General features: G+C 32.9%; 5 protein-coding genes across 8 annotated transcripts in view; 3 read left to right on the forward strand and 2 right to left on the reverse strand.

Annotated features, from left to right (window-relative positions):
* The window catches only part of LOC123671168, a 33,215-nt gene extending 31,471 nt beyond the window's left edge, over positions 1-1,744 (forward strand). Inside the window, exon 7 of the mRNA XM_045604873.1 lies at positions 2-1,744. Within this exon, the coding sequence (XP_045460829.1) occupies positions 2-156 (155 nt within the window). The 3' untranslated portion in view covers positions 157-1,744. The remainder of the gene's footprint in view (position 1) is intronic.
* On the reverse strand, positions 1,715-3,040 carry LOC123671169 (3-oxoacyl-[acyl-carrier-protein] reductase FabG-like). The gene is made up of 2 exons (XM_045604874.1): positions 2,547-3,040; positions 1,715-2,463 (listed from the first exon to the last, which is right to left on the reverse strand). Exons 1-2 carry the CDS (start codon positions 2,827-2,829, stop codon positions 1,967-1,969), a joined length of 780 nt encoding a protein of 259 aa, XP_045460830.1. The 5' UTR covers positions 2,830-3,040; the 3' UTR covers positions 1,715-1,966.
* Positions 3,041-4,664: 1,624 nt separating this feature from the next.
* On the forward strand, positions 4,665-17,214 carry LOC123671176 (protein CREBRF homolog). The gene is made up of 9 exons (XM_045604881.1): positions 4,665-5,241; positions 6,672-7,031; positions 9,766-10,075; positions 11,485-11,679; positions 12,658-12,881; positions 12,973-13,264; positions 13,362-13,522; positions 13,579-13,701; positions 14,343-17,214. Exons 2-9 carry the CDS (start codon positions 6,680-6,682, stop codon positions 14,438-14,440), a joined length of 1,755 nt encoding a protein of 584 aa, XP_045460837.1. The 5' UTR covers positions 4,665-5,241; positions 6,672-6,679; the 3' UTR covers positions 14,441-17,214.
* A 1,342-nt stretch (positions 17,215-18,556) lies between these two features.
* On the reverse strand, positions 18,557-20,196 carry LOC123671179 (protein DPCD-like). Of its 3 annotated transcripts, none has more exons than XM_045604886.1 (4): positions 20,045-20,196; positions 19,358-19,626; positions 19,031-19,267; positions 18,557-18,926 (listed from the first exon to the last, which is right to left on the reverse strand). In XM_045604886.1, the coding sequence occupies exons 2-4, from the start codon at positions 19,610-19,612 to the stop codon at positions 18,774-18,776; spliced, it is 645 nt and encodes a 214-aa protein (XP_045460842.1). In that variant the 5' UTR covers positions 19,613-19,626; positions 20,045-20,196; the 3' UTR covers positions 18,557-18,773. The 3 variants fall into 3 exon arrangements, with proteins under 3 accessions (XP_045460842.1, XP_045460844.1, XP_045460843.1); XM_045604888.1 differs by lacking the exon at positions 20,045-20,196 and adding an exon at positions 19,753-19,830; XM_045604887.1 differs by lacking the exon at positions 20,045-20,196 and adding an exon at positions 19,715-19,776.
* Positions 19,886-24,795, forward strand: part of LOC123671177 — a 116,844-nt gene continuing 111,934 nt past the window's right edge. The window contains exons 1-2 of one of the 2 annotated variants that reach the window (XM_045604882.1): positions 19,886-20,101; positions 20,316-20,391. In XM_045604882.1, coding sequence (XP_045460838.1) covers positions 20,079-20,101; positions 20,316-20,391 — 99 coding nt within the window. In that variant the 5' untranslated portion in view covers positions 19,886-20,078. The remainder of the gene's footprint in view (positions 20,102-20,315; positions 20,392-24,795) is intronic. The other variant, XM_045604883.1, reaches the window with a different exon arrangement.

Below are 24,795 nucleotides of genomic sequence, written 5' to 3' on the forward strand. Positions count from 1 at the left end.
GGTTATATGCCTTTTGTGGTTATCCGTCCTGAAAACGATGCTTCTAAGGGTCTCTACACAAAGCTGGGATTCAAGAAACACTTCGAAACCGTAAGGGCCATCTTACACCCGAATGATATGGCAAACGACCATCAGGGTGGGGGGGAGGCATCGTAAAATAACTAATTCTGACTACCACGCACATTTTTAATAGTGGCTTTCATTCGAATAATAAGTATGATGATCATTTGCTCTGTACTTTCTCGAGATGCCGCAATGAAAATGGTCGAGTGTGTCCAGACCTTTAGAGGTGGATTTAACGGTCATCATTCTTTGGAGAAAGAAACATGAAGGCAGGAAATTTACATTTAATTCAGGGCGAATCATTATGTGCGCTCAGGTAACAGAAACAGCTACAAAACCTATACACAATATGAACCAATCTCTTGGATCGTTCAAGTTCATAGAGGTCATGACGTATCATTTTTCAAAAGCTGAAAAACAGATATCTTACATATCGAATGTATGTTTCTTTTTATTCTGGTCGCATTTTTGCTGCTCTGAATTAAAGTTGTTAGTTATCACAAATAATATCCTATTGTGTTGTTTGAAATGTTTTTGTAACAGAGGTTCGTTCAAACAATATAATATTTTTCGCCAAAAAGTCCATAATCATTCTGAGAAGTTTCGTTCGTTCAAATGTGTAAGAAGTAGTTTTTTTAGCTTTGCGGTTTAAATTTCAGAATATAAATGGTACACTGTAGTTTGGTCGAAATTTTATCGCCGAGAAGATTTTTCAAGAATTCTCCGACAATTTTGAGAATTTATTCAATCGTCTGAAGAATGGTATGCAAATAATTGGATGAGTAGATCCGTTTCTTATGAACCTTCCTTAAAGGCTGTGCGTTTTATATGAAGAACAACTTTGAGATAATTTTTATTAGTTTGAGGGTATTGAATGTCTTATAGTGAAAATTTAAATTTGAAAAATATGTAAAAAAAAAACAAACGTGGCTGTGAATTATTGAAGCTCATTTTGTAACTTGAGTAAATGAGAAAAAATGTACTGTTGAACATAAAAAAACCTGTTACAAAAACAAGAAGTTGAACTTAGTTTTCAGGGCAGTCTTCATCCAATATCACTGCTCCTCGAAAATTATTTAAAAGAATACTAGTTTTAACTTATTCATTGAAATTTGATAGAAAAACATAGGTCTACCAAATTTATATTCAACAAAACATCCCGTTATTGAATATTAAATATCACTAGATTTGATATATTTTCTGCTTTCATGTTCTATTGTTTTCATTTCCAAAGAAAATATTGATAACAAAATGAATGTGAGAATGATATATTCAATTACAGAGTAAAAGAAAGTCCGGCATCTCCAAAGTTAAGACTTCTTGCCTGGCATAGCTCTCAAATGCTAATTTTTAGCATTCTCAAGTTTTGCAAATTTCTACAGTACCTATCAAAGAATTGCACCAAACAAAATTTTACCAAAAAAAAAACATGTTAAAAAACAGCTTCACCATCGTCATTTTGTGAACTCGATGTTGATATAGTTGTTCTGATGAGCAATTATGAATTTAAATCGTCTTTTGGATCCAGCATTTTGGAAATATCCCTAGTAGTGAATACCTCTTATAGAAGAAGTTATTTTAGGACCAACCATGTAGACACGAATCGTTTGTAAATTTCCATAAGCTGGTAGTGTTTAATAATTTTACAGAATGTATTTATAATATATTTTATTCCATGAAATACTTCATTTCTTATTTCATTATCCTCTTAATCCACTTTTATATCTTAACTATTTCAGGCAAAAGGGTTACTTTGTAAAGGATCTACAGTTCAAAAATTTTGTTTGTAATTACTCAAAATATTTAATCAAGCATAACAAAGCAACAATATAGTATATCACTTTTATATATCTTAAAAATAGAAAAGTTTTATAGAAGTTTTAAATCAAACATAAAATTGAGATTATCTTGGACACATTGCATGTCTACCACCATCACAAGGTAAAGTAGCCCCAGTTATGAAACTAGAATCATTTCCAGCCAAAAATAATATGGTTTTAGCTACCTCCTCTGGAGTACCTGGACGACCCATAGCATGAGTCTCTTGGCTCCTTTTCAAAAATGCTTCATATTGCTCTTGATTCATACCAGATCGTTTATGCAAATTGGTAATGGTGACACCTGGGTTTACACTATTACACCTAACTTTTTTCGGAGCCAACTCTAAGGCTACACATCGTGTGAATTGATCCAGAGCTGCTTTAGAGACACAATATGCCAAAACGCCAGGAAATGCTCTAATACCATTCACACTAGATACGTTTACAATTGTACCTTCCGTCTTAATCAAGTGAGGAACCGCCAATGTTGTTAGTTGATAAACTGATCGCATATTGGTGTTCATTATTTGGTCGTATTGTTCTAAAGAAGTGTTTTCTATGCTTCCAGAAGAAAGGATGCCTAAAAACGAAACGCACTGAATGAATTCAGCTTGGCTAGCTGAAGTTAATGTTCTTAAACTCCTCAAATTACCGAATACAGACCTGCATTATTAACCAAAACATCAAGTTTTCCAAAATGTTCAATGGTTTTGTCCAAGATTGCTTTCACGTCATTTTCATTAGTGAGCTCACCCGTTACAATAAAAGGATTTGATGTGCTTTCTGGACATGCAACACTGCACTGTTTTGAAACATTATTTAAATTATCAATATTTCTACCAGCTAAAGCGAGTTTTGCACCATGTTCACTAAAAAGTTTAGCTGCTGCAGCTCCAATTCCTGAGCTGGCTCCGGTTATTAAAACTACTTTGCCAGCGAATTGCATCTTCAATTTCAAAAAGACCTATGTAAATAAACGTGTTGTCAGGATGAAATCCAGGCAAAGAAAGATTGAGAATTTATATAAATCTGAAAATGCAAAAAAATAAGTTTCTCATTTATTTATCTATACTCATTTGAATTATCTCTTGAACTTTAATCTTCTGAGTTGTGACCTCTAATCTAAGCCTTCAACCTACAATTTAGAATTTTCGAAATTTGACAACTAGTATCTGATCCACAGAACTTCTGGTCTTCTAAAGCTAACAGGCCAGAGGGATGGTCTAAAATGCGGCGTAGCCAATTCTACGCTGGAGGGTCATCTCGGAATCCAGTATATTTACATATATTTACATTTATTATTCCATTGAACTTAGATTGATAATACCAACAGTTCTCTGCTGATCGATTGTTTGTTGACATAATGCAGTTGGTTACATTTTTTGTTCAGTTCGATTGTTTGAATTGAGAATAAAAGGTTCATATTACGTATAGAATTGTGAAAATATTTGTGTTATGTATGTGATACTCTTAAGGTAATCGTAAGTAATTGCACAAGTGCATCAAAATTACCGATAATTTTGCATGAAATTTTGGAATGCGAAATTATCCGGTCATTTTGATGCACGAGTGTAATTCGGGGGAATATTTCCCGAATAAACTGTTACATCACTTGTCAAACTGATGTAGAATGGAATTGCCATAGATTCGAACTGTGTAAGATGCATAGAAACTATGCATCTATGAACAGAACAATTATCGCAGTGCAGTTTCGCTTCCTACAATGCAATTATCGCTGTAATTTTCGATAATTGTTCTCCAGATACATAGAATTTTTGACAGGAGGGAAATATTCATTGTAATCAATATATTAATACTTTGGCGAGGAGTTCTTAACCAATTTTTATGATTGCGCTCTCTTTCAGGAGATTGTGATATTTAAACACAGACTAGTAATCTGTGATTTAAACCCGGGACTACTGTATAATGGAAATTCAATGGCCTCTGCCAGCTCAGAGACATCTCTTACCTCCATGGCGAAGCGAAGCGTGATATGGTAGCGTAGAACGGTGGAGTTTATCTTCCAAATGGTTTAGAATTAATGATTTCCGTTATTTAGATTCTGAAGAAAGCAACACACTAACAGAGAATTCCTTGTGGAATTAGTTAGGTAACAGATGAAAATGTAAGGAACATTTAGTTCATTAGAAAGTCTCAAATTTTATTTAAATTCTCAGAAAGACGTTTCGCAAGATTTATTTATAAAATATTTTCAGGTGGTATGAAAAACATCAAGATATGAAAACGTCAGCGTAGAATCATTTTCGGGGGCAATATTCTTTTTACCCTGTTGATATTTAAGAATAATTTGTATTTTATGGAATGATTGAATATGAATGCCGCTGAAAACTGAATCATATCAATAAATAATAATAATAAGTACAAAGTCTCCATAAATGATTTTAACATCATAGTGATAGGTAGGGAAACAGAGAGTACACAAAATTTGGATAAAAATTGATAAAATATAATTGATGTTTCGAAATTTTATCATTTAGAATATTTACTAGTATTAGTGAAAAATGGTTTGAATAATTTGTCCACTACGATGTCACCATAATTTATAACGACATAAAGATTAGGTTTTTATAAATTATAGTGAATCAGAGAATTTTTCAAAATCACACGTGATACTCCGATGTAATAGCGGCAACGTCTAATTTTCTGGTCTGTTAAACAGAGAAGGCCATGAAAATAGGAAACATTCTTTGACATATGACTTATTCGCATTTGTTATGATCAGTGGTTCAGGTTTTTAATTATGTCAGATATGACAGTAGTTCTAGGAATGTAAACAAACAAAACTAGTGACATATGCTTTGTTCGATAAGTGTGATTTGCAAAATTCCAAGGCTATCCTCATTTCAAAAACATTTTGTAATCAGATTTCCGTATTGCTTGATTAAGGCCAAAGGTCATTCTATAGGTCATCTTAACGAAACGAATCATTCATTGAAAGCTTGTTAATAGGAGCAAGACTCAACATTATTTGCAAAAAGATTCCACCTCAGCTAACAAGTTGGTAATAATCTTATTGGCTAGAGTTCCTCCGGGTTCTATTTTTGATTGGTTTGAAATTGTAAGATAAATATTCCTTGCGTACGCGAGTCATGCGACATGACGAACATGGTGGTGTGAATTATATTGTTTTGATTGTAATAGAGTTTGTTTTCAAGTGAAATTTTAGGTGATTCCACTTGATTTTTCAAAAGTTAATACTGGGATTTTGTTCGAATTCATCGAGTGATAATATTGTGTGCTATTTTGCTTACTGACAATCTGTGGCAAGTTTTATTGATGTTGAGTCACTCTGGACTATTCGATAAAGAATATTTCTAAGTGATTGTTATTATCAAAGGTATGTAGATTAAAATTTGGTATAAATCATATTACATTTTGCTCTTAGTCATGATATGATGGTTAGTTCGCCAATGTATTCTCCACAAAACATGGTTTGTTTACCAAAAATAGGACAATCCAATCGATATTTTTGTTTGTCTGAGGTCGTGTAATGTTGACGTTTTTATTCCCACTCATTGGCAGCTGTCATTAAAGAATAACAAACAAATTATCTGGTTGAATTGTTTGTGTCTGGATTTAGAAGGATTCCTTATTCATATTAGAAATTTCTTGATAATGAATGAGAATTACTCTCATCTAGCCACGTGCTTCTGTTGAATGTGTAGATTAAAAATTATTATCAACTTTCGAGCTTCGCTTTTGCTAAGAAGGTCAAATAACTATATTTCAACATTGATCGAGATAAATTGAGTTCAGTTTCACCCCATTGACAACTAGTTCAATTGAGTTTTTTGAAATTTTGTTTTCGATGATTTAATTTTAATCCATTACTATAATACATATTACGTAATATTTAATCTATTATTAAATATTTCGAGTTATATTCGAGTGAATGAGTTCATTGAGTTCACCTTATATGTGTACAAAATGTAGTCTTTGGATATTGTGGATTGAGATTTTGTTATTTTTCCAGTAATATATTTTTTTACAATAAAATTTTCGGGAGTAATCATTAAAATGAGATACCTAATATTTTCGAATGATTTCATTAAATAAGCTTTTTTTATGACTTCGCGAGTGTCGAGAAAAATATGATAGGAAGTTAAGGAAATTGCAAATCTTTAGGTATTCAACAAACCTTGAGGATATTTAAAATTTCGAGGTAGGCTTATTCCTATCGAATTATGATAGCGTTACTTCCACAACAAGTTTTCCTCATTTTAGCATCGATCTGGCAAAATTGGACCTTGACTAACATCTGTTTTGTGTTTAGATACGATACCAATGAATTCGAATTTAATTCGATTGGGTTCAATTCCCAATTCAAGGACGAAGTCAGGAATGCTATTATAACTGTGAAGACATGGCGAATTATATTAAAATACACTGCGCTTCCTTTGAATTGTTCTATTATCAATTCTTCAGAATGAATAGAACTTATATATTTAATCAAGCACCTTGAAATTTTATATCACGGTGTTGGTCTTAGGAATTGAGAATTTCAAAACAAAATAAGAATATTTTCGCAGCTTTTGAAAATCTGCCTGTAATAATAAAAACTGAATACACCATAGCTAAAAGCCTGGAAATTTATAAATCTGCTGATCGAACCAAACGTGGAAACCTTCAGAATACATACAAATACCACTAAATGGAAATCTTATTAGAATTTAACGAATTCAAAAGAATTTTCACCGCGTTTTGGTACCGCACTGAATCTTTTGGAAATTTAAGATGCCATAATTTCGAAATATCTTTGTATTTCAGCGTCTACAATGACAGATTTCACTGGGGATTTCTTCCTAGATCCTGGAATCATAATCAAACAAGAACCTGTGAACAGTGACATCATTATGACGACCTCAGCAAGCGTGCCTATTCCTTTGCCGAAAAGATCGCAAATGGAAATTAATGACTACCATAGGGACTTCAACTTTGAATTTGAGAATTCTCAATCTCCCATTAATCAGGATATATGCTACATAGGCCAATTTCAAACGCAAGACCTTGAAAACATGGACTTATGGGGCAGCCGAAGCATGAATTCAAATCTTCTGAAGTCTGAAGCTTTGATTCATATGGATGATGATGATATCTTTCAAGTGGATAAAGCTGATCTCATTCAAGGTGTGAACTTTTTTCAGTTATATTTTTGCACCGTTTCGTTCCAAACTTAAATTTTTCTTTCGCGTTTTGGTCTATTATTTTCAATAATAGACCCTTGGAGTTGTTCTAGTTGGAAAAATTAGAAAATTTACAGTTTACGTTTTGGAATCGAAAAATCGAAAAAAATTAATCCATTCGCCGTTTTTTTGGAAGCTATTCTCATGAAATTTGGTACAAAAATAAGTTGTGATACCGCATTGATCCTGCGCTTGTTCTAAATAATTACAAACTACAAACTTTTAAATAAAAAATCATGGGATCAATTTTGAGAAATTACAGAATTATGAAATTTCGAACGTTTAATACATTATTTTTTCTGAATACAGTATTGTTTTTTGCATGACAGAACGACTTTTGTTAGTTACCGCGTTTGTTTCTAGAACGCCAGATTATTTTTACTGCTATGATAAACATAACAGTAAGTGAGAATGACTAAATATTCATTGAAATAATGAAATCATTCACAAATAATTCGAATTCAATTCATTCAATATTGAAAGTGAAAGTAAAATTACAATTTCCGATGGAAATACCAGTGGCTTGAGAAGTAGCTGAATTCACAGAAACTGCTGCTAAATTCAACATTTGTTGTTTCAACTGGCTATTTTCCGTAGTATGCATAATTTATTCACCTATAAGTCGAGTTTATTTTCAAGGGAACCCTACACAGCAGGGACATTAAAGCCACGAATGACTATTTCAATTTGTTGGATAATTATTTTGTAGTTCAAGATAATAATTGGAGTGAAAGCTGCGCTCCTCCAAACTTTAGTTTTCGAGCTGTAAAATGTCCTTTCCGATACTTAATATACTATTTTGGTGAGGCGTTTTCGAGCTTATTTCGGAGTTGTGCCGAGATCACTGATTAAATCGCCAGTTTGGCTCTCACTTCTCAGTGATCTTTGCCAAATACACCTTCCATCTTCATAGTGGATAATGGTGATTCTGTCAAATTCGATGGGTTTATATACCCAGCGGTGCCGATTTAGGAAATAATGCATACAGTGACTGTATATACTACAGTGACGACAACTTCGGCCATCCGCCATTAAATGTCGGCGGGAAATGATAGATTCAAACGTTAACCGGTAGTTACAAGATTCAGATTATCGACTGCGCATGCGCGAAGGTTGGTCGGCCGCTCGTTTCTTTTGATAACATTTTCACATTTTGGGGGGTTTGAACACCCTAAACCAGTCATAATCACTAACAAGTTAAACAAGAAAGTTTCAAAGCATGTGAAACCCGGCACTCGAATGTAAATAGTGAAAATCAGAGATCTCTGATGAAAGTTCGATCTTTAATGGCGGACAGAGCTCCAACCAATCAAAACGCTGACGAGCCGTGCCGTCACTGTAGTATATGCTGTCACTGTAATGATGCGCAGCGCGACGCCATCTTTCGTGTAAGCACAGAGTCACTATAGTTTAATGCAAGGAAGAACCTTAACACTTCACTCAATAAGATTCGGATCTAACCAGTAAAAAAAGATTTTTTTAAAATTTGACTTTATTCGTCAACATAATCACCTATAACAGAGTGATACTTGTACAGGTTGTCCAAAAGACGATGCTCACTGAAAACATCTCAAGAACTATAAGTTAACTTAGTTATATTTACAAATGTTCAAAGTACTACCGAGCTCTTTTTTCGAAATAATCAGATAACAAAAAGCAGCCTATATATTTCTGGGTTTGTTCTCAAGTTACAGCCAAGTTACAGCAGTTTTGAAAAATGACTGTACAAATATTTCGCTACATTTTGGTTTAGATATAGTCGTTAAATCATAAAAGGTTTCATTTTAGTAATTGTTATGGTTTATGATTCTCGTAATCAAAAAACTCCAGTCAAAAAACTCAATGACTTTCAAGCGAATAGAAACGAAATATAGGGAAATATTTTGAAGTCATTTTTCAGAAATGCCCTGTAACTTGAGAATGAATCAAGATATCTAGGATTTGCTTTTTGATATCTGATTTTTTGAAAAAAAGCTCGGGGGTCCTCTAAGATTTTTTCTCTAAGTCTTACAGTTATTGAGATGCTTTCTGTGAGCATCGAATTTGGGACACCCTGTACTTCAACGCTCCTCTAACTCTTCAATAGATTTTCGGAAAAATATTCGTTTTTGATTCCGAAATAGGCTTCAACCTCAGCAATCACTTCTTCATTAGAGCCAAATTTATTTCCCTTTAGCACATTTTAACCATTGCTGATGATGGAGCGAATTCTGAATAACACTTATGTAACACTTTGAAGACTATGCTTGCACAGTATGTTTTCCTATCAAAAAACATTGCTTTACACGAAACACGTTTTCGTTCATTATTCAACCAATAATAAATGTAGTGCATCTCTTGAAGCTTGGTCCTAACTAGGGTGGTTTGGCACTGGCGGTACCATTTGTGGGCCAGGTCCTGACTTATTGAGTGACGTGTTAACCAGTTTTCAATATTCCCTTTTGAATATAGTGCTTCTATTATTACAACCACGTTTTTCATTACTTTCTCTATCTTAGTGGGTTATACGCCGCGCCAGTAATCTAGAGGAACGGGTTCGATTCCGAAAAGGTGAATGCTTTTTTTCATTTCACAAGTCGCTTTTTATTAAAGAATCTTTGAAATATTCTTCAAGATTTAAAAAAATAATAAAGCATTGTATAAAATTATCAGTTTGTTTGTTACATTCTCACTTTTAGGTCCAACTTTGGCAGAACTCAATGCCAATGATGAGACCCTTCTCAGAGAAATCAACTTTGATGATTTACTCCTTCCTGAAGAAGGCAGCTTTATGAACCTCACAAGTCAGAAGAATTCCCTAGTGCAACAGATCCAGATGAGTAACTCCCACCACTCTAATAATAATCAAATATTGACCGCCTCATCTTGCCCTCAAAGCAGCATGATGTACAGAGAGAGCGAACTTTCTTCTAGTGTACCCTCAAATAGTTTTGAAACATACCATACCAAGAACCTCATGTCTGCTGTTTCTCCTTCTAGTCATACAAGGTAAATACCAGTTTTTGATTGAATGATGAATGTGACTTGAGAAGGAACACAAAATGTGACATTCTCGTAATGTCAATATTTGGCCAGAGGAGGTGCGACAAAAATAATGTACGGTGTTGCCAAAACAATTGAATGATAAGTAGAAGTTAGGAATAATTCCAACCTTTGAAAGGAAGTACTTCACAAGTCTTTTTATCAATTTTCACAAAATAAGAGTTTTGCCTCTTCAGTAATAATTTTTTCTAGGATTTTTATTACAACTCTGTATCATCATTCCTTCACGAAAAACCAAAAGTTACTTGAATTATTATTTTTTTTCCATTCTGAAATGAAAAATATCGAAATGCTACAATGTGGACTATTGTTCAAAGAAATTATGTGAAAACCCTTTAAAAATCGGTGATTTGTAACAAGAAATATCTCATATTTTGTTTTGAACTGAGCAGCCACATGGCGGTGTTTCCTCTAATGGTTCTGGATTAACATTATTTCTAATCATAAAGCATTTTATATGAAATATTCCGAGTTCATTCTTCTCCAAAGAATCTTTACTCATCAGCTGAAACTTAATGTTGCTAACTAAATTCAAAATAACATGAACAAGGGATATTCAGCAACTCTATCTATTGTGATTGTTGCAAAAATCTAAATTTATATTAAGATAGCTTTGCCTACTATTTCTGCTATTTTGTTATTGTCAAGATAAAAACAGTTCCAGAGAAGCAATTTTTTTTGTTGCAGTGAGTATTACAGTATTGCGTTTGACTGAGATATTTTATGACAATTATTTACTACCTATGATTTCCCTACTTTTCTAGCTTTCTCAGATAATCTCAGTAAATAAAGTTTTTCAATAGATGCCAAATTATCTTATCGGTTATAATTGCCCAAAAGCGTGTTATTTGAAAATTGGATGAGTTTATTTTCATATTTTGGCGAAAGAGCTCAAGTAAGACATTTTTCACCATTATTATACCCTTTTCATTTGAAGAATAGGTTAAAAACCTTCAGTCTCTTCCGCCATGCCAAGGTAACTCTAAAACACAGACGAAAAATAGCTCATCTTGTATTCCTCTCGTGTGTCTTCATCACAATTCAGGAACAAACTTTTGTGTTCGTCACTTTTGAGGCACACTTTATTTACTGAGCTTATACACAAAGTAGGGTCATAATGGATAGAAGATAACAATAGACAGAGTAGTGGGGGTAGTTCAATATTCCTAGTTGTATATTATTTGGAATTTAGTTAGTAATTATTGGTTTCTGATGATGACAATATTATTGTCGAAATGACGTTAAACCTAATAAAGATTCCATGTATAAGAGTGTGGTTATTTCAACCTTAGTAAATAGCCAATGCCCTTGGTGGCTTGGATTACAATGTGAAGTATGATCTAATTTTTTTTCAGTTCAAACTCTCCAATTCTTCAATCTTCCCCACTACGCATTGCTTCTCTACAACAGAAACACAGCACCCTTCATGAACTTTTGATGAAAAGGGATTCATATGTTTCACCCGATAGGATGCACGATCAGTCACTTCCTGGCGTTTCTTCACCACTTGGGTCTCCAAATATTCACATGAGTAGAGGGCACATATCTAGGTTGGTATCATATACATATACCATGCATGCATTTTCAAAGTAGAAAATCAGGGAAACAAATAAAAAAAACATTTTTCAGAAAATTAACATCACATATTAATGAAATTGAAAATATATATATTGGTATAAAGATATTGTATATATTTGTTATTGAGAAGTACTTATAGTTCTGGAGATTTGAACTTTTGAAATTCGAATCTTGCTACTGGCTATTCATTGAAATTTTTTTACATTGATGATTTCATAATGGGAAATAATAAGCTATAGAGTGAAATTTTCAGTGCTTTTACTGCTTTCAGTGCTTGTTCTCCAAATAGAGTGTACTTTCATCGTCACAACGCCTAATTTTTCTGTCTATTTAAAACAATGATCAAATAATACATAGATACACCCTTGAGCGATCGTGCAGTGTAGAGCATTTACTCCAACGTTAGAGAGAAGAAGACTAAGCAATGGCGCTAGTAATGCCAAAGGGTAGCCAATAGGGTCATTCAATCTGGCAACCCAAGAAGGCAAACCCACTTTCATCCTTGTTCCCTTCTTGCTGTATCTCTTTCAGTACTTTTTTACATTTCCCTTGAAATTCACCCTCTAGCTACACTAGCGCCACTAATTCAGGCCAGTTCAACTGACACTTTTGAAACGAGAAGATTATCTCTATCATGCATAATAAAGATGTTTGAATTTTAACGAATGATAAGGGGGCCCAAATCACGTGATCCAACAGGGTTCAATGATTCAATGATTGATTGGTTTAATAAATAAACCAATGAAAACATTGGTAGGTTGGGCCATGGGTCACGAGTTGTAAACATTGGGATACTACCTTTCTGTTAGAGTCGACAACTCTCTCTCTATGCACTACTTACTCAAAAACTTCTCATCAGTGCTTTCTTCATTTTTTGTTAAATTCTGAAGTAGCTTATCAACTACATAACATTAAATTGTTCTGTAGTAGTAACATTTTTTTGGAACTAGGCTGTCTTCTTCTGCTCCTACACATCTTGGTCCTGATCAGATTTGGCAAAGAAGAGAGCCTCGAAAGCATCTTATCTCAACCAGTTCTCTTGTTGAAGCTGGCTCAACATCTTCGCTATCTACAGGTGGAATTTTGAGTCCAGAATCGCAGGATTTTTCTCACGACGAGGGTGATTCCGATTCAGAAAGTGATGCCCACTATGAAGATTTCAGCTCTGATAATGGTATGATACGTTTTTTATCAACATTTATTCCATTTTTTTCAATTTCAAGTAAAGATTCCAAAATCCAATTCCAATTTTTCTGCAAATGTAGGAGATTCGGATGAAGACTTTGAGCAGTCACCGAAAACATCTCATAAGAAAGAGAGATATTTTTGGCAGTACAATGTTCAATCGAAAGGACCAAAAGGGCAGCGTCTAGTGATGAAATGTAAAATGGAGGACCCTCATCATTTGAATGAAGTCACTGATCCAGTTTTCAGTCCAGATTGTTCCGTTAAGGGGATCAAACATAGCGGGAAAGCAAGGAAGGGTGATGGTAACGATTTGACCCCTAATCCAAAGAAACTGCATAGTATTGGAAAAGAACTTACAAAATTAAACAAGTGAGGTGTTTTTTTTTATTTTCAAGAAAGGAATTGTTTCAATAATTTCGTCTTTTACTAAGAAATACATAAGTAGGTACATAATTTTATATTTCAGGATCATAAATGACATGACGCCTGTCAGTGAGCTACCCTTCAATGTTAGGCCTAATTCAAGAAAAGAAAAAAACAAATTGGCGTCAAGAGCTTGTAGACTGAAGAAAAAAGCTCAACATGAAGCAAATAAAATAAAACTTCATGGCCTTGAAACAGAGCATAGTAAGTAGCTATTGCTTTTTATCATTACAAACACTATTGAGGGTATCTCTTTGTAGGAAAAATTATGAATGGTATCCAACAAGCCAAACAAATATTAGTTGCAAAGATAAATGAAACATCGTCTGACAAACAGGAGGAATTGACTCAACATTTGGAGAAATTATCTCGATTTGTTGGAAGTAAGTATAACTTATACATCTATCTAGTTATCTGCCTATTAGATACATCAATAGAGCAGTCAAGTGACCTGACAGTTGGCTGTCAAATCCCAGGCGGTTGGAGGAAAACATTGATCTGTTTGTAAGAAACACTTTTCAATTCACTACACATATTTTAGGCCATTAGTGATTTGAAACCTATGGTGAATTTTACAAAACCATTGCTTTCATATAGCTGTCTCTTTCAGGTTGAAAGGCTTGATTGCTCTATTTTTAATATTTTTTCATTATCACCATTTAATTTTTATTATTTCATTAATAAGCCTTCTAGAAATTTCACAGGTTACGTTTTGGAATTGTAGAATCCAAAAATCTTATGATAATATATCTGTCTTTCTTTAAGGATGAAGGACTTCTGGTCGATGGCTATTTTTACCTGTCAAATGTCAAAAGCTTCAAAAGTGACAGCTGCCCTGATAGGGAGCTATTCAAATTCAAAATGCAACTTTTTATTTGAAAACCTTTTTTATGGCATAAAAGTTAAAAATCACCGGTGTAATCCTTACACTTTATATTAGTTGTAGATAAACAATGTCTTGCAGTTTTACTACAACTTTTACTTCTATCATACGAGAATCTCATGCACATTATTTCGTTTTCAGAAGTAAGGATAGCTGGTCATACAACAGAATATGTAAACAAAATCTTAGATCAATTAAAAGGAGGCAGTGGAAGGATGGCTTGCTTGGAGAACTTATAGGAGACAACTAGTAAAAGAAGTATGAATCTCTAATCCACATTTTTAGCAGATGATCTGCTAAATATCTGATCCTTTTTTATATATTTTTTTTATCAAAAAGAAGAGTTACAGAGTTTTGTAAACACTCGAAAAGTTGATAAAAACCAGGTGAGGATGTGTTGTTGTTCCTAATAGTTTAAGTTGGAAAGAATATTGTGATCATCAAACAAGTTTAATATTTGAGAACCTGTTTGTTAGCAGATGTGGCTTTGTCACAAAAGTGGTATTTTGAATATACAGCACTGTTAAGTTAAATGCTGGAATTTGAAATTTTACAATTAAAATTTTTTGTTTATAGGATGGTCTTCGATTCATACATAAATCAATAGATTTTTCCGTTTGATGTGACGTAAAGATTTTTTTTCAGTTTTATTACTGTATGTTATAGACATATTGATAATATCATTTTATTATTTATTTTTTTTGTATCTCAGTTACATTAACAACAATATGAACATATCCCCCACTTTGAAATTTAAGTCATCCAGCAAAGTATATTATTCAATAACAGGAATGTTCAAACACAAATATAAATCGAAGACTCTCCTTTAAGATATATTTTGGAATATGTGGATATGAAAATTACGTCAGAAGTGAAATGAAGAAATGTTTTACGTTTTTGATCTTCTACAAAATTATCTGGTTTTGAGAAATGTATTTTACTTGGCATGAAATCATAGTTTATTTTAATTTATAATTGTTAATTTTATATTTACAGATAGTGTGAGAAATTTTAAAGCAGTTAATTATATTTAATGTTAATTTTATACAGTTGGAGTTATACAACCACAATAATAATTATTTCTTGTTATAATAAAAAGAGGCCTTAAGCTGATGAAATATTTTTGATTGTATAATATTTTAGTTATTGAACTTAAGTTTAAAACGTCATGTCCAGGAGACTATAATAATAATAAATTTTTTTAAAGTCGTATCTGATGAAATTTCACTTCTTGAAAGAGAAAAGTATCAAATTAGTGAATATCATTTTGGATAAATCAATGAAAACTGCTGGTTGTAATTCTAATATATTTTAAAAGAATGGCAGCAATTTTTACAAAATTATGTATTTCTTCTTTCACATTAGAATTTTTGTGAAGAAGTAATTTTGTAACTGGAGTCTACGTGAAAGATATTTGAATATCTATAGCTGGAATCCAAATTGATTTGAAAAAGGAAGAAGTTAGTCCAGAAGGAGAATAAGGACCTTCCATTGATGTGATCAGAATGTTTCTGTGTTCAGTTTGTGATAGATTCACTTTTTATTTTGTACATATATTGAATTGAGCTCAATATATCAGGTTTTCAAATATAAATAGTTTTTAGAATAGTTGAGAGCTCGGTATTAGTTTTGTCTTTTGGTTCAACCAAACTTTTTATAGCTTTAAAAAGGTACAGATGTTTATGGTGTTTGTGTTTTGTTTTATCATTTTTATATTTTATACAGAAGTGTGTTTTATTTTTAATGATTATGTATAGATGTTTGGAGGAAGTTGAAGTTTTGAATACAGCATGAAATAAAATTAAAAACTTCGCTGGTCATAAGGTCATCGATTTTTTTTTTGTTAGAAGGAAAGTTAAAAATCCTCCAACAAAATCGTTGCGGTATTTAGTTGATGAAGGCTGTGCATTAGTTTTTAACATAGGGCAAATCAGGGCCAAGTAAAATACTAGCTTTAAGTTTTCAAATGAATACTGAAATTTTATATTAACAATATATATATTTAGTACCTAGTTTAACTTGCTTCTACTTATACGTTGTTATTGTGTATCCTTCTACAGGTGGCCCAAGACAAGTTTAAGGTGATCTTACCGTAGATATCACCAAAGCTTGCACAAAGACGATTAATTTGAAAATTGTAATGGAATGCATCCTTATATTTATGTTATTAATCTTTCAGATATTGCCCTAAAGGTATAGAACAATGCTTGAAAGATTAATGACATGAATAGTATCAAGTATTTTTTCAGATTAGTAGCGGGTTTCACAAATTCTTCATTATCGTGATTCAAATGGTCAAATCATTTCTGTGGTCAATATCAGTACACTTTCGGTTCCGAATAACAATCAACGTGTTGATCAAAGTTCTGTGAAACCCGCCATGGGAATTTTTAATAGACAGAACTTATAATCTAAAAATACTGTTGGGCCATCTTTTATTATAATGTTAAACAGATACAGTCGTGTTGACTCCATTATTTCTTTTGTCTAAAATTTACCAAATATTTTGGGGAAAATGATTTCTTACAGATGCCTTTGAATTACCTCAAACTACAAAAATTTTGATATTTATTGAACTCAGAAGAAAATTTATTTTCTTACAGTTCTTTTGAAAAAATCAAGGCAGAAATATCTGTTTGAAGTCTATTCAACTCCCAGCTTCACGCGAGTTCTATAGATTTACTGAATATCACCCAGTAGTATTACTGCATCAACGCATAAGTAAAAAAAAATTTTTTTTGGAAAAACTGTTATTTACTGAATTTAATATTATGAGAAAAATATTTATTAAGGTGTTGTGTCCAAAGTTTATATAATCTAGTTTTATACAGGTAGATATATGCATAAATTGTATGCCATATTATATTTTAATACATATAGTTTTTTTGGATATTTTCACTATGTGAATTTTGATAAATATTTAAAGAAGAGATACATTTCTAAATTCTGTTTATTGGATATAATGTAATATTACTAGTTATACTTTATGAATGGTAATTAGAGCTTAAAAGTATTTCCTGTTTTGTTTTTTTTCATAACCTTGTTTGAAACACTTTTTGATTACTTATTTCCTTTTATAATGAAATTGGGCGTAATTGATATGTACCAAAAAAAATACCACTTCCTCCTAGAGTTTTCAACTGAATTAAAAATTTTCAATTAAAAAATGTTCCCCATCCTTTGATTTATTTATTAACTCCATTTAGTATGTTCCATTTTTATAGTCTATTCATTATAAATTATACCTAATTTAAAAGCCGCATCTACATTGAAGCTTATATTCAGTAATTTTATACAATGGTAAGGAATATCAGTCACAAGGAACAGTTGTATACAATTTATTCAATGGCAACGTTTCTGAGCATTTAGCTCCTTCATCAGGCCTATGAATAACAGTTATAAATCATTTGAATACATCGAAATCATCAAATAAATGTTCATACAATAAAATGACATTCTCAGGATAGCATTAAAACCATATCAAACAAGACGTATCAGTATAAACAAAAGCATCAGGGTCTTGCCTGATGCTTTTGTTTTATCATCAGGCATCAGGGTCTTGCCTGATGCTTTTGTTTATGATGATACGTCTTGTTTGATATGGTTTTAATGCTATTCTGAGAATGCCATTTTATTGTATGAACATTTATTTGATGATTTTGATGTATTCGAATGATTTATAACCGTTATTCATAGGCCTGATGAAGGAGCTAAATGCTCAGAAACGTTGCCATTGAATAAATTGTATACAACTGTTCCTTGTGACTGATATTCCTTACCATTGAATTAAATCTTCGGAATGATAATTTTATCTGGAAGTAATTTCATATTTTGGGAAGATAACATTGGACTTTCTATGTTTTTTCTAATGGTGTGTTGTGGAGTCAATCATTATGACATTGAAAGTCACAAAAGAATGAATTATAAGTTCAGACAAGCAATCTGATGGAATATTCTTGTTTTTTGTGCATTTGTTCAGGTAGTAGCGCAAAATCTGTTCAATAGCTCTGTAAAGATACTTGTATGAAATTTTGTTCGTAATAATGCAAAATACAGAAAAAGACAATGGACATTCCTCAAGAAAATGTGCTAACCATAGACACGTGTTTTGAGCTTTAGGCTCTCATCAGAACATTGAAAAAGTGTTAGGACGAACAACATTTGGAGGAAAACAACAAACAAACAGAGTCAACAACAGAAGGCAGCTGCCTATTTATATTTTCGGTAGTAGACCCGATTTCTTGCAACAACCAACACATAAACAGCTATCGTAACCTTCATGACATCCAAGTCTAGGACAAAAAACATGTGTCATTATCCTTTACACATAATGCAAAATTTTGGGAAAAATTAAATACATGAAAAATACTTTCATTTTCAACAATCAATTTTATTTCTCTCAAATCTCTCTCATTTTATTATCAATTCTCATAATCATCACAATAATGACTTGTACGGTGTCTGTTTTTTCGGTAGTCACTAAATGTTAAGATCAATACTTTCTTCCCCTCCATCATTCTTCTTTGAAAGTACTTCATTTCAATTATCCCATTGCATTATCTTGAAAGCCTTTCACAACTCCTCGATTTTCATTTTTTTCAAAGGAGGTTCATCTAAATCAGAATTATCTTCATTGTAGTCGACCAAATCAGATGTAGGTTTTAGTTCTTTTACCATTTCCAGAAGAGCTTTATCAAACTCTATCAATTCCTTAGGCTTAATATACTGCAAAAGACATAAAATAAGTAATGAGTGAATGAATATTTTGAAAGCATTCTTGAGTGAATAATTTCAAAAATATTTTATATGAAATAAGCAAGAATACTTACCCTGATGATTAGAATTTGTTTGTCATACTTAAAGGATAGATTGTCCTGTTTTGATGGGAGGCCTAATCTTTCTAGTTCGGTTATCCTCAGGTTTTTATAATATTTCTTGTTTTTTGTTTTTACATTTATGCTTTTATCTTTTTCATTACAGGTAATCAAGTATGTTTCTTCTGAATATGGAAGGTTCTTGATTCTCCATTCTATCATTTTTCTTGTATTCCGCTTATGTACATAGGGCTACGGAAAATTAAAATAATTATAAGGAATTCTCCAGTTTCAAGAACAGATCACTAGTTTTACTATTTGCTTACAGAAAAGATTTCTTACCTGTGATTCATTTTCTTTGATGTAACTTGCAATGGAATTGAATGGTTCTTTTTCAGGCTCTCCTAATTCAATAATCCAATCTTTACCAATTTGATTTGTCTTTTTCCAAGCTCTACGAGTCACAACATTCAACTCTAAATTGTATTCCTCTTCTAATTGATTTCCATCCTTGAACTTGTATAATACAGTCCTTAGTGAGTTATCATCCCAGATATGTTTTTTGGCATTCTTCAGCTGATCCAGCCAGTTCTTCATGTTTACTTTTTGTACTGAAAATGTTCCATTGGTTTGATTTGAAAATACTTAACACAAATAATAATAGAAAATGAATGTAAAAAACTAATATTTTCTATTTACATGGGTATGGGTAGTTAAGGTAACATAATTGAAATTACTTTTAAATGAATGATCATTATCAGCTTCTCAATAATCTACATAAAAATCAATATTATTTTTTTCAACAACAGAACACTTTGTCAAAGAAAAAGAAAACTGTCAAAATTTGGGTTATAAACATGATCTAAGACAGGTTATGTTATAAACCTTTCATGTCCTGATGTATTGATTTCAATTTATTATTATTTTGTTTAAATGTTATTGTACATAATTATCAATTTTTATCACAGATAACACAGACACTTGCCCTGCAAGGTCAACTACGTAGCAGTTCGGGAAAAGTGTTCTTACCTTATTATATTTCCAAGATATCACCTTCAGTAAAATGAAAAACAAAATTCCCAGAGGGTAAGTTTAACAAGATTTTTCATGTAGTATTGCAGTTTGTGTATTTATGCAGACACTATTTATTTGTATTTTGCCACTAATATTCATTTAGATAACAATTAGACTATCAGGTTATGTTGATGTGTCAATTTATTAACACAGAGTTTCATATGTATCTTTTTTTTTATTTCGAAACAAAATCTTCTGAAAATTGGAATGATTGAAATATTTTCAGTTGGGCCGATTATTTACCGTATGGTGATAAAGTGGAAGGAACTAGACTTTTTCCTTTCAAAACGCCACTCAAACAGGTATGTCAAATTTTTAATTCCTGATTGAAATCAATAGTGCTGCCACTTCTTGGTAACTAATCAGATTTCATATCATTATCCGAACTTTCCAAGATATTAAACCTGAGACCATTTATGATTCCTACTTTTTTCAATTATGCTTTTTCTCTCATGCCACAATTTTATATTTGGAGCTGTTTGTCCTAAGCCATAAGTCATCTATTTTATATATTATTCCACACATTAAAGCTGTTTTGCATCCAATATTGCCTATCAGATAATATTTTATAATCATATATAAGGCTTAGAATATTGATTAACGTTATTCTAACTGTATCTACAATTCTATTTTGGCATGAAAAAACACCATTAGGGTTTGTAATCGCAATTCGCAGATATGTAACACACTCAGTTGAACGAAAACAAAAAAAAAATCTTTTGAACGGAAGCTGTAATACTTTTAATTTGATTAAAGTTTACAATTTAAATTCTATCCAGTTGTTTCTTCTGATAGAGGGGGAACTGGAAACATAAGTTGCAGGGTGGTAAGTTGAATAATTTTTGTGTGATCTGTGAGAATTCGTATCAATAGTTTAAAGCTGTATGTGATTACACTAGGGAATTAGGCATTAAGATTTATTTGAATATAAACAGAATTTTCCAATAAGAGGTTTATTTTTGAATAGTTCGCTATCTGGGCAGTTGTCATTTTTGAAACTGTCATCTTTTGACATTTGAAACGAACGAACTACTAAAATGGAATGGTACATGCTTCAATAAAACAATGAAATGGTTAAAATTCACTACAAACATTAGATTACACCATATTTTGGATAAATACTTAGGTCTTAGGGCTTTTAAAGTTCAACTAACACAAGAATTCAAGCCAGGTGATCACCAGCGTCCAGCATATGCTTGCTTGAAAATTTAATGAGTGTTTTTGATGTTTTAAACACAAACACTTTTCTGCTGATTAGAGTATTTGAAATGCATCAAAATGATATGGATTTTTATCGAAAAACCATCTTCAGTGATGATTTCCACCTCGGAGGTTACGTCGACGAGCAGAATTCTCACATTTGGGACTCGGAAAATCCAAGAATGATCGTTGAAAAGCCTCTCCATGCTCAACGTGTTACTGTTTGGTGCATTTTTTGGGCTGATTGTATGATTAAATCTTACTTATCTGACAATGAGGCTGGTGCAACTGCTCTGGTGAATGGATTGCGCTACGAAACTATAATTAATAATTTTTTAAGGCCGGAATTGAATGATATGGATATGTACGACTTTTATTTTCAACAAGAAGGCGCTGCGTGCCATACAAGCAATGAAACAATCGCAATTTTTCAAGAAAAGTTTAAGAGGTGATCAAAATTGGTCACCGAGATCTTGTGATTTAACCCCTCTAAACTTTTTTCTTCGGACCGGTGTGAATTTGGCAGACCGTTTCCAGCAGACTGTTTGACGGAAACACCCGAAGGCGGTGACCAGAGGCGTGCGGCAAAAAAACGATTTATTATGGAACTATTCTCTAGATCGGATAGATATTTAGGAAGTGGATTCCGTATAGTATTCAGAGTATCCGTTGGAGGAAATAATGATTTTTTATAGATCTCGGGATATTTTAGCAACGTTTTTATTCAAATTATCATCAGTCTAACTTGAAAAATTAATATCTACGGAAGTACGCGTCGGAGCATAACCATATTTGGAATGTAGATTACTATTAGCGATGTGAATGAACTGTGAAAAAATGATTGACTTCCCTAGGGATCCAGGGGTAGTTTTTCCAACCCTTATATTTCGAAAATTCGTAATTTCGGAAATACGCGTCGGAGCATAACCATATTCGGAATGTAGATTACAATTAACGATGTGAATAAACTGTGAAAAGATAATTGACTTCCCTTGGGATCCAGGGGTAGTTTTTCCAACCCTTAAACTTCGAAAATTCGTAACTCGGAAAGTACGCGTCGGAGCATAACTATATTTGGAATGTAGATTACTATTAACGATGTGAATAAACTGTGAAAAGATGATTGACTTCCCTTGGGATCCAGGGGTAGTTTTTCCAACCCTTAAACTTCGAAAATTCGTAACTCGGAAAGTACGCGTCGGAGCATAACTATATTTGGAATGTAGATTACTATTAACGATGTGAATAAACTGTGAAAAGATGATTGAGTTCCCTTGGGATCCAGGGGTAGTTTTTCCAACCCTTAAACTTCGAAAATTCGTAACTCGGAAAGTACGCGTCGGAGCATAACTATATTTGGAATGTAGATTACTATTAACGATGTGAATAAACTATGAAAAGATGATTGACTTCCCTTGGGATCCAGGGGTAGTTTTTCCAACCCTTAAACTTCGAAAATTCGTAACTCGGAAAGTACGCGTCGGAGCATAACTATATTTGGAATGTAGATTACTATTAACGATGTGAATGAACTGTGAAAAGATGATTGACTTCCCTTGGGATCCAGGGGTAGTTTTTCCAACCCTTATGTTTCCAAAATTCGTATCTCCGAAAGTACGCGTCGGAGCATAACTATATTTGGAATGTAGATTACTATTAACGATGTGAATAAACTGTGAAAAGATGATTGACTTCCCTTGGGATCCAGGGGTAGTTTTTCCAACCCTTAAACTTCGAAAATTCGTAACTCTGAAAGTACGCGTCGGAGCATAACTATATTTGGAATGTAGATTACTATTAACGATGTGAATAAACTGTGAAAAGATGATTGACTTCCCTTGGGATCCAGGGGTAGTTTTTCCAACCCTTATATTTCTAAAATTCGTATCTCCGAAAGTACGCGTCGGAGCATAACTATATTTGGAATGTACATTACTATTAACGATGTGAATAAACTGTGAAAAGATGATTGACTTCTCTTGGGATCCAGGGGTAGTTTTTCCAACCCTTATATTTCCAAAATTCGTATCTCCGAAAGTACGCGTCGGAGCATAACTATATTTGGAATGTAGATTACTATTAACGATGTGAATAAACTGTGAAAAGATGATTGACTTCCCTTGGGATCCAGGGGTAGTTTTTCCAACCCTTAAACTTCGAAAATTCGTAACTCGGAAAGTACGCGTCGGAGCATAACTATATTTGGAATGTAGATTACTATTAACGATGTGAATAAACTGTGAAAAGATGATTGACTTCCCTTGGGATCCAGGGGTAGTTTTTCCAACCCTTAAACTTCGAAAATTCGTAACTCATAAAGTACGCGTCGGAGCATAACTATATTTGGAATGTAGATTACTATTAACGATGTGAATAAACTGTGAAAAGATGATTGACTTCCCTTGGGATCCAGGGGTAGTTTTTTCAACCCTTATATTTCTAAAATTCGTATCTCCGAAAGTACGCGTCGGAGCATAACTATATTTGGAATGTAGATTACTATTAACGATGTGAATAAACTGTGAAAAGATGATTGACTTCTCTTGGGATCCAGGGGTAGTTTTTCCAACCCTTATATTTCCAAAATTCGTATCTCCGAAAGTACGCGTCGGAGCATAACTATATTTGGAATGTAGATTACTATTAACGATGTGAATAAACTGTGAAAAGATGATTGACTTCCCTTGGGATCCAGGGGTAGTTTTTCCAACCCTTATATTTCCAAAATTCGAAATAGTGGTTTGAGTTGAATTGATTGTTGCACTTGTTGAAATTAGCTATTTACTATGTAGATATACTCCATAGGGTGCTCTACGTAATAGTTTTGTGCCTGTTTTCTCCTTCCACCCACATAGGCCCATCCCACTTCTACCTGTAAAATATGATAACAAATAGAAAACCCATATTTCCCACTTTACGAATTAAGGGATGATACAATGTACATTTGTAGATATTTAAGTCTGCTGCAATCACTGTTAGATTTATTATATGTTCACTAGTTAATGTACGTACTTCTAGTTGGAGAGGGTAATCCCTTTGAACAAAAAAGGTCATATTTACTTTTTATATACTTAACAGTGTATAAACCTGTAACAAGTTCTTGTTATCAATCTGAAAAACAATAAAATAAACTCAGTGTAAGAAATAGTTCCAGTCATATCCTAGACCAATTCTTTTTCACTACGATTATCTCCGCAGAGATGATCACAGAATCGGTGTTTTTACAGATTATCGATTATATTTGGGTTGTGGCCATACCAATTGGTTACAACAGGCTGAATCCTGTGTGAGTAGAAATTGCGCGATAAACTAATCGTGGTACGCTGGATCCCAAGGGAAGTCAATCATCTTTTCACAGTTTATTCTTATCGCTTATAGTAATCTACATTTCAAATATGGTTATGCTCCGGCGCGTATTTCCGAAGATACGAATTTTCGAAGTTTAAGGGTTGGAGAAACTACCCTTGGATCCCTAGGGAAGTCAATCATCTTTTCACAGTTTATTC

This window comes from Harmonia axyridis, chromosome 1 (genome assembly GCF_914767665.1).
Source record: "Harmonia axyridis chromosome 1, icHarAxyr1.1, whole genome shotgun sequence".
Lineage (NCBI taxonomy): Eukaryota > Metazoa > Arthropoda > Insecta > Coleoptera > Coccinellidae > Harmonia > Harmonia axyridis.

Excerpts from the sequence above, each read along its gene's own strand:
- LOC123671169 (XM_045604874.1), bottom strand. The coding sequence starts at position 2,829 with ATGCAATTCGCTGGCAAAGTAGTTTTAATAACCGGAGCCAGCTCAGGA. Across the intron at positions 2,464-2,546 it reads TGTTTTGGTTAATAATGCAG|GCATCCTTTCTTCTGGAAGC; the intron begins GTCTGTATTCGG and ends TTTCGTTTTTAG.
- LOC123671176 (XM_045604881.1), top strand. The coding sequence starts at position 6,680 with ATGACAGATTTCACTGGGGATTTCTTCCTAGATCCTGGAATCATAATC. Across the intron at positions 7,032-9,765 it reads TAAAGCTGATCTCATTCAAG|GTCCAACTTTGGCAGAACTC; the intron begins GTGTGAACTTTT and ends TCTCACTTTTAG. Across the intron at positions 13,523-13,578 it reads TGGCCTTGAAACAGAGCATA|GAAAAATTATGAATGGTATC; the intron begins GTAAGTAGCTAT and ends ATCTCTTTGTAG.
- LOC123671179 (XM_045604886.1), bottom strand. The coding sequence starts at position 19,612 with ATGAAGAACTGGCTGGATCAGCTGAAGAATGCCAAAAAACATATCTGG. Across the intron at positions 19,268-19,357 it reads TCAAAGAAAATGAATCACAG|CCCTATGTACATAAGCGGAA; the intron begins GTAAGAAATCTT and ends AATTTTCCGTAG. Across the intron at positions 18,927-19,030 it reads AACAAATTCTAATCATCAGG|TATATTAAGCCTAAGGAATT; the intron begins GTAAGTATTCTT and ends TGTCTTTTGCAG.